At 38.6% G+C, this 12,533-nt stretch overlaps 1 protein-coding gene across 20 annotated transcripts in view; it reads right to left on the minus strand.

Moving 5' to 3' along the window:
- Positions 1-12,533, minus strand: part of LOC113013040 (membrane-associated guanylate kinase, WW and PDZ domain-containing protein 1-like) — a 92,336-nt gene that overhangs the window by 35,478 nt on the left and 44,325 nt on the right. For all 20 annotated transcript variants that reach the window (XM_026153612.2, XM_026153611.2, XM_080295189.1 and 17 more), the window contains one exon: positions 1,531-1,650. In XM_026153612.2, coding sequence (XP_026009397.2) covers positions 1,531-1,650 — 120 coding nt within the window. The remainder of the gene's footprint in view (positions 1-1,530; positions 1,651-12,533) is intronic.

Here is a 12,533-nt window from a genome sequence, read left to right on the forward strand (position 1 = left end):
GGCTTTAAAGCATAGCGATCAAAACTGTGGACCAGCTCAGCACACAGCTTGTTTTAGCCACTTTTTAGCTCCAAAAAATTGTTTTGGGGAAGTGGGAATCAATATTACATCCTTGAGTATGTTTTTAGTATCGTGTGACAAGCTACTTAGTGTTTGATTGTCAAAGATTAAGCAAAATCTAACACAAACAAAGAAACAGCTTGTTCAATATAACGCTGGTCTGATCACAAGGTCTGGGTTTTGTGGGAAACTGAGTCCTCAAAGTACTCTTCAAGTTAGTATATAATGTATATGCTGTATAGTGTTATGTACACCGCATAATGCCAGTGTGAACTCAATAGCCATACATTCAATCAATTAACTACTCTGCAGTTGAAACTGGCCAGGGGAACCAGTTAGCGCAGCTTTGCATTAGAAAAGAAAAACAACTAAACTAGCTCCGTCCATGGGTTACAAAAAAATAAATAAATAAATCCCCCACCTACAAGCCTATCTGAGATGTAAAAGAAAAAAAAAAGCAACTGACCGTAAACAAGAACCACTTCCAGCTATTACCAGAAGCAGTGAATTATTGCTTGCCTGCCTGATAAAAATATACTCATTGTCTTTCTTGCAAAACTCAATAAATCAATACAGTATGTTACACCCCGCAGCCAGTTTGATGAGCTTTGACTTAAGACTGGAAGCAGGGAGAAAAGCGTAACCTGCCCTATCCAGAGACAAACTGCAATTCTGAATTTATGCTCAGCTGAGCTACCCATGTGGATTCTATAGCTTTACATTTTCATGCATGTGACCCGTATGACTCTTCTATCTTTAAACTTAAAAGGAAGACAAGAACATTTGGCAGATGGTCAAGCCATCATTTAAATTTGGTTATATCCCCTCCCTTCATTTCAACTCTTCCACTAAAATCAAATTTTAAAAAAGTGGCATTTTCTAAAGTTATTTCTATAGTTATATTTAGAGACATTTGAACATCTCAAACAGATTTTGCTGAGAATCAATCATCCAATCTTCATCTACTAGCATGGATGGCCACAGCCTCCTGTGGATAGGTATTTGACATTGTCTGCGTGAAAGGAAGAAACGTGCCAACACAGAGCAGAGTCGGTGCCAAGCAGATTAATGTCGTAACATTCCCTCCCAACCAAGCCCATGCACACGCACACACAAATCTGTGTGCATAACACACTGCCTTGTGAACAGGCACGCACGCGCCGACAACAACGCACACAAACACACAGGTTTGTGTTAGTATGAGACTTAGCGCTGCACAGCACCGTCCTAATCAGAGTGAGAGGGCCAGATGTGGAGTGACCTGCTGTCTCCTGATGCATCTCCTCCCATCATGCACTGTATAATCAGAATCAACTGAATGCATGCTTTTGTAGCCTGCCTACATGTAGGAAACACTGATGGCTGCTACGCTCATTGTATCTGTGGAGAATGAGGACACCTGCGCAATCATGAGTCACATGAAGTGCCAGTTATGATCATTATCATCATCATCACCCTCCTCCTCCTCACCTTCATATGTTCCTATTTCCAGTAGCGTGCCACTCTCCTCAAGTTCTAGGAACTCCTCCACAGACAGGAAATTGTAATCCACCCCTGGGACCTCTCCGTCTCTAGGGGGGCGGGTTGTACCTAGGGGTAGGAAAAAAAACAAAATAAGCTGCTGAAGTCAACCCTTATCTTTAGGATAGAATGACAGCAAAATAAGACTTTTCCTCCTTGCGCAACATGTTCAATATACTTCTCTCTCTCAACTGAAAAATCTGTCATTAATGTTAGAAATGCAGCCAGCGCTGCAAGATTCATTCAGCTTTTTGAGATGATGACCAGCCACAGCAAAGTGTTCTGAAATGAAGAGGGTGTGATTGTAATTCAGAGCCATCACTGGCAGCGCAGTGTCTGTTGAGTGGCTGTGAATATTACGTCAGGAAATTAAATCAAGGCTTTGCATCTTGAGCCATCGCTTCGTCTCATGGGAAAGTGCTGCCCGCTAAGATGAAAAAAGGTCACCTTTAGCAATACACTAGTCCTGATAGTGTTATCAATCTCTCAATTTCTTCATGGTGAGTTTGAAATTGTAAAATGGACTGACATAATACTATTAGAGTCGTTTTGCCAAAGGGATCCTAACTAAATTATTATTGATTGTTAAAGCATGCATGCTCACTGCTTGGAAGCTACACTGCATTTTGAGGTGCCGTTCGGTTTAACCGTAGTACAACAAATGCCTTTTAATTTGAGACAAAATAAAGCTGGAGCTTATACCTGAAAGTCAGTATATTCAGAAAGAAATGCTCATTAGAAGTCTGATCATTGTCTTTCTTGCTGGCCCAACTGCCCTGAGCCTGATCTCCTGTTGGAGTTAATGATTAGCGGTTTGCTGTGTTTTGCTTTGTATTGAGAACACTTTATAGGAGGAAGCTGACACCAGACAATGGAGGCAGGGGCCATTGTGTCTTTGACTTTATTGAAGGGAGATGAGATGACGTGCCAGATGGTTGATGGAAGTTGCAACCCATCTGTGATCAGTACAGGAGCATTTACATACACACAGCAGGTACTGCAAAACCCGGCTTAAACAAGAGACTTGAATGTAACACGCAACCCTTGCACCAGTGTGAAGCACTGCAGGCCACATTCAGTTGAACCTCACTGAATTAAGCAGGAGTTCAAACCTGAAAAGAAATCGCTACCTTATAACACAACTGAAGCTATCAGTATAATCCTTCAGAACTGCTTGTTGGATGGTTGAATAGTTTCAGATTAATTAACATTAAAAACAAACTGAATATTCAATCTGATAATGCACTCACTACTAACATTACTACTTACATTTAATCAAGACTGGACATATAATATAGGTGTATGGGCAAAAATACAAATGTTAATCTCTGTCGTCAGGGGATCACTGAATTGCTTTTGAGTTGACGGGTGCAGCAATTGTGCTTCTCACATAGTTTAAAGTCACTGTTCTAGTCGAGCGAGGAGTACAAAAAGACTCTTTCATGTTTATTTTCCTCAGCCCATGCAGTATGCAAGCACGCATCCTATCCCTCAAGGTGCATCCAGCCCACAAACACCCTGTAATAAACAAGTCTTTACCAAGCACTGTTCAGTCCCACACCTGCCCCACAAAGGAAACGCCGATTCTTTTTTGCTTTCCTTTCTGCCATTTTGAAAATGATACTCGAGATAAATAGATAAGGGAGGAGGAAATTTTATTACACAAGGCTGTCTAAGATTTAAACCATGAGTAAAAATACTCACATGCAGAAAACATGATAAATCATCAAACTGTCTGTATACAGCAGCAATGCACGAGCAAAGTGATGCTTTTTATTCCTCTTAGTGGATCACGATAAGATGAAAGTAACTGTCTCTGGGAGTTTGAGTCATACCACTGGGTGGTCCCATGGTGGAAGATGATGTTTCTGAGGCTCGGTGTGCTCTAATGACACTGTCTGCTGAGCTGGGAATGGAGCTGTTATTCAGGGATATTCCCCACAGTAGAGAAAGCTCTGATAGGCTGACTAATTCTGATGTGCCCGCAGTATAAAATATTAAAGCTTTTGTTACATCAGCACACCATCATATATAAAACAACATTCTCTTAAAATATTTTTGTCTTTTAAACCCCATGAGTGGAACTGCATCAGTAAAGTAAGGACCACTCTTATTGCTTGCGAGCAATCCATTCCCAAAATGCCATCATATTTGGGTGCATTTAATAAAATCGCAAACATAAATCCCCATGCACCGGATCTCAATCCAAACAAAGTCACCGTGGCTCACTGCTTACTTACACTGTAGTCAATTAAAGCAGAAACTATAAGAAGAATTTTACTGGAAATTTATAGTTTACATTTTTCACACCTAAACTAATTCTGGAATGAAATAAATCAATTAAATAAACAACATCTAACATTTAAAGGATCTTTTTATGACCAGCATCATCACGCTTGGATCTTTTAGTAGCTGAATCACTGGTCAGTGTTATCAGCATTATAAATGAGCAGAATTAACAAGTGGAACGATCTGAGACGGCCGTGTCACAACCAATGTTGCTCCAGGACCATCACTGCAACTGAGGAATCGCAATGATGTGATGTCTTGTTTATAATGGCTCAGGATAAAAAGACTAGTCAAACACTACAGTACAGATGAAAAGCCTCATCCTTAAACTAGTTGAGTACTATCCCAAATTTTGGGATAAATAAAGTACTTATTACCTTAAAAATAATGTAAAAGTGTCATGTAGAACGCAATCATTTATATCATGTAGTAGGTGCACTGTAAAGGAATAGGTGTATGCAGATAAACCTATTTTTTGCAGAGAAGAAGGTTGTCTTTAAATGGTTAAAATAGCTTTTTAACATCAGATTTAACACGTGGTTAACATTGTGAAGAGGGTCCATTTTAATCCAAGCCACGATCTTTTTCTTTTGCAGTAAACGTCTCACACTACTGTATCTTCTTGTTCCCAAGAGTGAGCCCAACTTGATACTCTTGTAGTGGCTGTAGTTGATTTCTCTACACTACTGTGTACTGGACAGTGCACTACAGAGGGCAGCACAGTGGTTAGCACTGTTGCCACACAGCAAGAAGGTCCTGAGTTCAATTCCACCATCAGGCGGGGGTCTTTCTGAGTGGAGTTTGCATGTCTTCCCCGTGCTTGCGTGGGTTCTCCCCGGGTACTTCCTCCCACCGTCCAAAGACATGCAGTTAAGGGGGATAGGTTAATTGATTAATCTAAATTGCCCATAGGTGTGAATCTGTGAGTACGAATGGTTGTCTGTGTCTTTATGTGTTAGCCCTGCGACAGACTGGCGAGCTGTCCAGGGTGTACCCCGCCTCTCGCACTATGACAGCTGGGATAGGCTCCAGCACGCCCTGCGACCCTGGAAAGGATAAGCGGAAGCGAATGGATGGATGGATTATTAATCTAGTGACCAGGGAATGGGAGTCAAGTTAACAATTATCTAATGACACAGTTCCACAGTTATGCCTTACAAACTTACACCAGCTTAAGTTACCAGAAAAACAGTCACTTTGCCATTGTCCTTTAATCCTCTGCTCTGAAATTTATGATGATGATGATGTATTTTTTTATTATTTCCACAGCCATGTGAAAGTCTGTGTCCCTCTCAGTGAATAATAATCAACAAGAAGCAGTCAGTGCTTTGCATGTTTTAATAAAATAAACAAAGGTCGCATTGTTAACGAATACAGTGATGTTTGTTTTGTCAAAATCCAGCAATGAAAAACCTTACAGTACTGTAGTCTACTGTAAAAGTCATATTACAAAGGAAACATTTTATTAATTCCTAAAGGAAAAATGCCAAACATTTCCTGTTCCTGTAAATCCCGTTTCACTATAAAGGAGCTTTACTTATTAATTTCAGTGCCTAATACCTTGATACATTCAGAGATATCTAAATATGACAGTGAAATCCAGTTGACAGTTGACAAATTAATATTGTGTGTTCGTTTACATCGCCATGTTTCCCCTTTGCTATTCCACAGAACAAATTACTTTGCAAAGCTAAGATTTAAAAACTGAGCGTCTGACAGTCTACTTGATGAAGAGATTTGTGCTCTTAAGAATCACTGATGTCTTTCTAGAAAAGTCTATTCCGCCAGATCCATAAACAAAACTAAAGGCATTTTATCAAGTGTAGGAAATAATCCCTGTTGAATAAACAGCAGCACAGACAGCTTCAATGCTTTCACTGTAGGACAGTAGCAGTGATGTCAGACTCAACTCTGAATTATCAGTGTGGTCAGTGTCTATTTTCTCTGTCCAGTTAAACAATGACAGTGCCATGGTGAGTCCTGACCCCAACTCTGATTAACTAACTCTGTCGGCCATCAATGGACTTTGTTGTTTTACTGTGAGAAAACAGCCTGTACAAGCACGGATGGCAAATAAGAAACAAGCACATTTGGAAACGCCTTCACTTTTAACACTAACCTATACAAGTTGAGCCACTATTTGCTCAGAGAACATATGAAAAAGTGTAAATACTCTGTCTTCACCAAGTCTGGTACAGAGGGTGGACATAAACACTAACCCCTTATAAAAAATAAATAAATCAAGGCAGTACAGCAGCACAATCCAAAGCTTAAAACTAAACAAATGGATGGATGAGCTCTCTCGACAAACATTATAAGCTTCACAAACTCATTGCACTATTGCAAGACTATACAGTGGATTAAATTTTTGACTTCACTACTTTTTCCCGTTATCATCATTATTTGTTAATAGTGATACCATACTGGCAGTGCTTATATACATTTTCTAAGCTTTGCTTTTTGTGCTACATAATTATTGTAATTTGCAGCAATAAGCATTAAAAATGGCTTATGTAAAACCTAAATCTAGCACAATGCGTTTTGTGCTACTCATAAACAACACAGTCGTAGCATTATATAACAGTGACGGGCTGAGACTGTTTTTTAGACAGCTTGTTCCCGATAGAGAGGCTTCATGTCAGGCTACACAGGAGCTCCTTCAACAGTAACTCAAACATACTAATCTCACCCAGACTGAAGCTACCACAGGGACTTGCTGCTGACTGTGTGTTCACTACTGTTTGAACATTTGTCTTAAATCCACTCAATGTTAAAAAATATATATGATGACATAGGGTTGGTTTAGTAAATTGCTAACATTGTTAATTCAGTTTTCTTTACATAGCCAATTCACAATAACATTTAAGTCAAGGTGGTTTCTATTGTAAGGTAAAGATCTTACAATATTAGAAAGAAACTCCATCAATCAGTTCTCACTCTTAGTGTAACACAGGCTGCTATTCAGTAGCGAATATTAACTGACTAACAAAGTAAGGATATGCAACAATATTTTTTTTTCCTTGCTCAGGTCAGACACACACACACAGACACGGGAGTTTTCTGCTGAACACACATTATTTCCCAGTATATAATATTATTTTGAGCTAATGTTGAGGGTTTTATGGGTTATGAGACTGTAAATACCTTTGGAATTAAGATATATAACATATCTGCATTTCCTCTAATGTCAGTTTTTAATTACAACATTTAACAAAGAAAAAAAAAAAACCTTGATATTTCTACTTTTGCAGGCTGGAGCGTGATAAGCAAGGGATTTTTACCCACTTTGAAATTTTTCACAATTCCTTGATTTTTTTTTAAAGAGCAATTCAATGTTAGATTTATTTTTTTTTTTAAATAAAACAAAAAGCTTATAATTAATGAGAATATTTTTGATATGTTATTTAGAGCATATATGTATGAAAATCTCCAACATTATGTGTGGCGTTGTCAACTTTTTCAGAACTGTAATGTCTGTAACAGCGCATATCTTGAGTGATGCAACAGCAAATACAAATATTACTTTACCATACTTAATTATTCATAACTTCTGTATATCCCATGCATATGATATTACTGCAGGTACAACGTTAAATTATAGTACAGGCTCGTGGGACGAGTTGAGTAGCATGGTGCAGGCTGCAGTGTCTGTAACAGTAAATGATACACCTCATAGGGCTTATATGCAACACATATGTATAAATGAGATATAATTGGTTAAAACGTATCAAAATGTCTTTTCTATTATCCCCAATTATTGCTGGGTTACTTAATATTCATTCATGTATAAAAACAGAGACATTTTCAAAAACAAAAGAATTTTACATGGGTGAAACGCAACAGTCGTTAATCTTAACCATTCTGTGATTCTTTATTCATCATGAATACTACTTCACAAAATTTTACCGCCTCCTCCCAAAAGGTTTAAATGTCTACCTTGGTCACATATTAGCTGAAGGTGTCTTTGGCTATATCCTAAAGGTACAAAATAGTGAACTGAAGTACTTCAGTTTCAGTTCAGCTCACGGGACAAACCCAAGATTTTAGCGGGAATAACAAACCTTTATCTAAAGCTGCACAGTGAGGGCTGAAATAACAATTATTGGAGGCGTATCCTGTGCAAATAAGCCGGGTATGCCTCGTACAACAAACAGGAACTCCATCAATTGTATTCCGTCACAGATCAGCTTTGTGTAATTTCATCTGCGTTTGAGTTCACAACTTCTGCAGCCTCCTAGCCACTGTTAATGACTTCTTTGAGGAGAGTTTTTCTATCAACACATATATGGGTTTAAATATGCAAATCTCAGCATGGTAGTAGATGCGAGAATATTGAGGTGTTTGAAAATAAATCAAGAACGGGATACAGAGAAGTAGAAATTCATTGTGGATAAAATTTTTAAAAAAACTTCCAGGATGCTTTCCAGATAAGTATTTGCTTGGCTGGCATGTTTGCTCTGCAGTGAGCAGGAAATTGAGAATGTTGTCAATGTACTCAAACCATTGTCATTTTGCATCATCATTGTCTGCGGTTGAGTCATTGTCATTTTAACACCATTGCACTGTGGGGCTCTAGCAAAAATAGTCGTACTTACTTGCTGTGGGCACCCTTTTTTGGTTCTATTGTGCACTCATGGATAAATTTACACATTCAGAATTCAGGCTGCTAAATATAATAGTGCACATTAAATGAAGCAGACTATACATTCAGTAGGAAGTGATTTTGGACAGAGCACTAAGAGACTACTGCCAAGCAAGCAGCTGATGGTTTTAATGGTTTTTATGTTAACCATTATAGTAGATAAGCACAAAAGACAGCCAATGGGAATTAGAAATCAATGTTGCCACTATCTGGTCAAAAACCAAAACAACTAAATCAGCTGGAGATTTGATTTGATGCTGAAGCTGGATAAGAAGTGACAAGATTACCAAGATTCCAGTTCACGCTGATGGAGACTTGTATTTGTCATAAAAATTAATGCAACAGTTGTTGAAATATTTCACTAAAACCAGACATTTCATTATCATATCGGTGTCAAAGTAGTAGACCGTGCTATGCTACCATGCAGGCCTGACTGCTGCTTTCTAAAGAAGATTCTGCACAAAATACAAAAGATCAGCCAGTTCACCAAGAGTCATGTGATGCAATGTGTTGTGGTTAACAAATCACTGTTTGACTTGCTAGAACAAAACCTTTAAAAAAAAATAAAAAATAAAAGTAAAAAAATCCACCACTAGATGTGGGTGGATTACAGATTTCAGTCAACTGAAGTCTGCTTCGCCATCCCTCCCAGTTCAAGTGCATAATCTTAGCTATGGTGGCCACTGTAGAACAAGCAAGTGGCCGCTATTCATCTGCAGCAACTGTAGGCTGTCAGTCTGCTATTTACCTGATGTATTTACTCTGGAGGAGGCTGTAAAACTTTGAAAAAATTCTAATATAAGCGGATGAGTCAGTAAAGGTAATTTCTGTCTGATGATAGTGATACTGAGGCTTGTTGAGGATACTGTGAACTTTTCTATCTGTTATTTTCCACCGTTAGTCAGTGTTAGTTATTTTACTTTAGTATACACTGAAATAAGGTATAGAGCAGAACATTTAAAGCATTAGGTTTCTGTACTGTTTAAAGTGAGGTTTGGATCTTTTTACATCTTTTTTTACATCATATCAATTAGTGATATGGAATAGAATCAAGAAAAATTTGTACCCATGTCACTCACCTATCCACTTCAGTGCACTTTACATTAGTTTGAAATGAATAATTGTAAATGTCACTCTCAGTTTGGAACTGTTTTTAAGAATCTTAGTATCTCACACATTTTCCTAATTCCTTATTTGTTAAACGTTTTTTGTTGCTGTGAATGGTCTGTGCCTAAAGATCAACTCCTCCACTCTTTTTTTTATCTTGGTTTTTCACTTCACGTAAGGTTAATTTGTCTATTTCCCTTGATACTTTTGAAAACGTTTCTGGGTTTTAGTGGGCACGCAATGGCAAATCACTTCTAGCTGAGGTGTCCACCACAAAAAGTGTATCTTTGCTAGCTCTTTGCAGAGTTTACAAACCAAACACATAACATCCAATCAGTACCTAGCTCTCGCTTAATGTCAATCAGCCGCTCCGGTCTGTTCCCAGAGGGAGAGGACGTACAAGGCTGTTATGACAGAGAGCATCTGCCAAATGGTGGAACAGCACAGAAGAGAATGAGAGAGCGAAGGAGGATAAAGGCAGCACAGATACACAGCACACACACACACAACAAAAATAATCACCTAATGGCCACGTGACATCTCTTGCAGAACAAACAACTCACACTTTCTCACTCAAACATACAACCACGCCTCTGGTTTTCCTCACATCTCCACTGTCATGTTGTTTTGGTGTTGTGATGTTGAGTGAATTGCATCTCACTCTCTAAGAAGCTGGATGTGTGCATGTTTGAGTGTGTGACACGCAGAGCATTGCTAAAAGGATAAAAGAGTCCAGGCAAGCCTGTCCTCGCCTCTCCCACATCATTAACATTATCTCTGTGACTGTGCCACTGTAGTGCTGCAACACCTTTCTGTGCAATATCAATGAACTGATTAGATGACTGGCAAAAATGAATTGGTCAGTTCGGATAATCAGTTACAGGTCCTTTAACAAGCAAAATCACTTAATGCTCAGTCGTTTCTGCCTTTTTGAAGGGAAAAAAATGCTTTATTTACATGTTGCTAAATAATATTTAATATGCTGTTATATGATGTATTTTTATTAACACAGCTGTCAGTTTTCCAGAGCCAAAGGTGATTTCTTTAATCCCAAACAATTAATTAACATTCATAAATCGACTGATAGATTTAATTTACAAATACACAAAACGAAAAGTTGCAAACCCACATTTGAGAGACTTAAGCCGGTAGATTGTTTTGACATTTTCACTTGATTAAATAACATTCTTGTATTTCATTAAAAAATAATTTTAAAAGTAATTTAAATAAATTATCTTAGACTTCAGTTTTTTTTTTTTTTTAAATTTTGTAGATAAAGCACAACAAATTGTTCAGTAACACAAAAGTGGTCAGTTGCAGCACTTGAGCATTTAGGAAAGAGACCCACTGCTCACTTAACTCGAAGCAATCTAATGCAGTAATGCTGGATTTGTAAAGCAGATTTTTCCAGTTTGCAGAGTGATTAAATTATTGTGCAATAGACTGGATGGTATTGTTATGCGTTTGTGTTTTAATGACCTTCCTAAATAGGAAGTGAAGTACAACCATAAGAGTGTTGCGTGTCTGCCTACGTTTATCACTGCTGCACTTTGATCTAAATTTAGCTCCGATCTGTATAGGACACCAAATTAACAACAAGAACGCACATGCAGTTTTGAGTACCCACACTGACATATGCACAGAAGAAGCTGTTCTCACACATGCGCTGCAGCTATGAACTTTTCTTGACATTACCCAAGAGGGGAGCTTGGGAGAACTCAAATCAGTATGAAATGCAATCAGTAAGGACATTAAACAGTCTTTAGCTCCCTACTACAAAGTCTCTGTGAAGTCTGAGTGTGCTGATCTGTGCTGATGTGAGAATAAAGCAGGTAATACTCCAATGTATTAACAGCTAGAGTTGTCATCCGGTGCCCATTTTCTGCATGCTGAATCCAGTAGTGACAACCTGGCTGAACAAGTTATCACTTGCTATGAGCAGCTGTGAGCTGTATGTGGCCAGTGTCCCAACCTTTTTCAGCTACATAAGACAAAGATAGAGGGCAGAAGTAGCATGTAAATACATATATATAGTGTATTCAGAATATGGACTATAAATATCAAGCTAGCAAAGCCAGCTTCTGTCCTCACTGGCAGTTCATAAAAAGCTCTGGAGCAAGGGACATGTGTCCCTGAAGTGGCCTGTTTGAGTGCATGCTGTGACCCACATCCTCACTCCTAATACTGGGCCACTCACTCACTGCTACTGAACATGCACCATAAACTGCAGGAGCATCTGAGCTGTGCTATGAAATTAATTACAGACCTTGAAGTTGCACACCTTAGAGGAATGTCCTCACCTTAGAGTAGATGCTCTGAGTACTGGAATAGTTATGTTAAATGGACATCCTCGTGGAGATTCATTCACACGTATAGCAACCGTCTTTGTCTCGGAGCGTATGGTGGTTAAGAGGATGTATGCGATGAAGGCTCACAGCTCAGAAAGACTCAAAATTGTTCAAAAGAGAAACCTCTTCTCTCAGCTAGGTGCCACAAATAGAAGGAAATCGTATTATCAGCAACTATTGGAGTGACTGTGCTGGTCTTAGCATCTCCAGGCCTCTTCCTTGACATGTCTTGGCCACAAATATGATGACTGATTTATTTATATTCCATGACTTCAAGGATTACATTGGCCAAGATTATTATATTTAAGCTTTCTCATGAAGTCATACAGAGAATTGCTTTAGAGAACTTTATTTCTACATTTCACATCAACTTCCACTTCCATTTATCTTAAGTTTGACTTGGATACAATTCAGAGTTTACAGTCTCCAGATTTATTTGAACACTTCTGCACGCTGTAAATGAGCTCCCACCCGAGTGATGAGCGGCAAAACATTTAGAGGCCATTTTATCTAGCTTCAGAGAAAAGCAGATTCTAAGGCCATCTGGCTTCTGAATCTTTTACAAT

This window comes from Astatotilapia calliptera, chromosome 20, assembly GCF_964374335.1.
Source record: "Astatotilapia calliptera chromosome 20, fAstCal68.1, whole genome shotgun sequence".
Lineage (NCBI taxonomy): Eukaryota > Metazoa > Chordata > Actinopteri > Cichliformes > Cichlidae > Astatotilapia > Astatotilapia calliptera.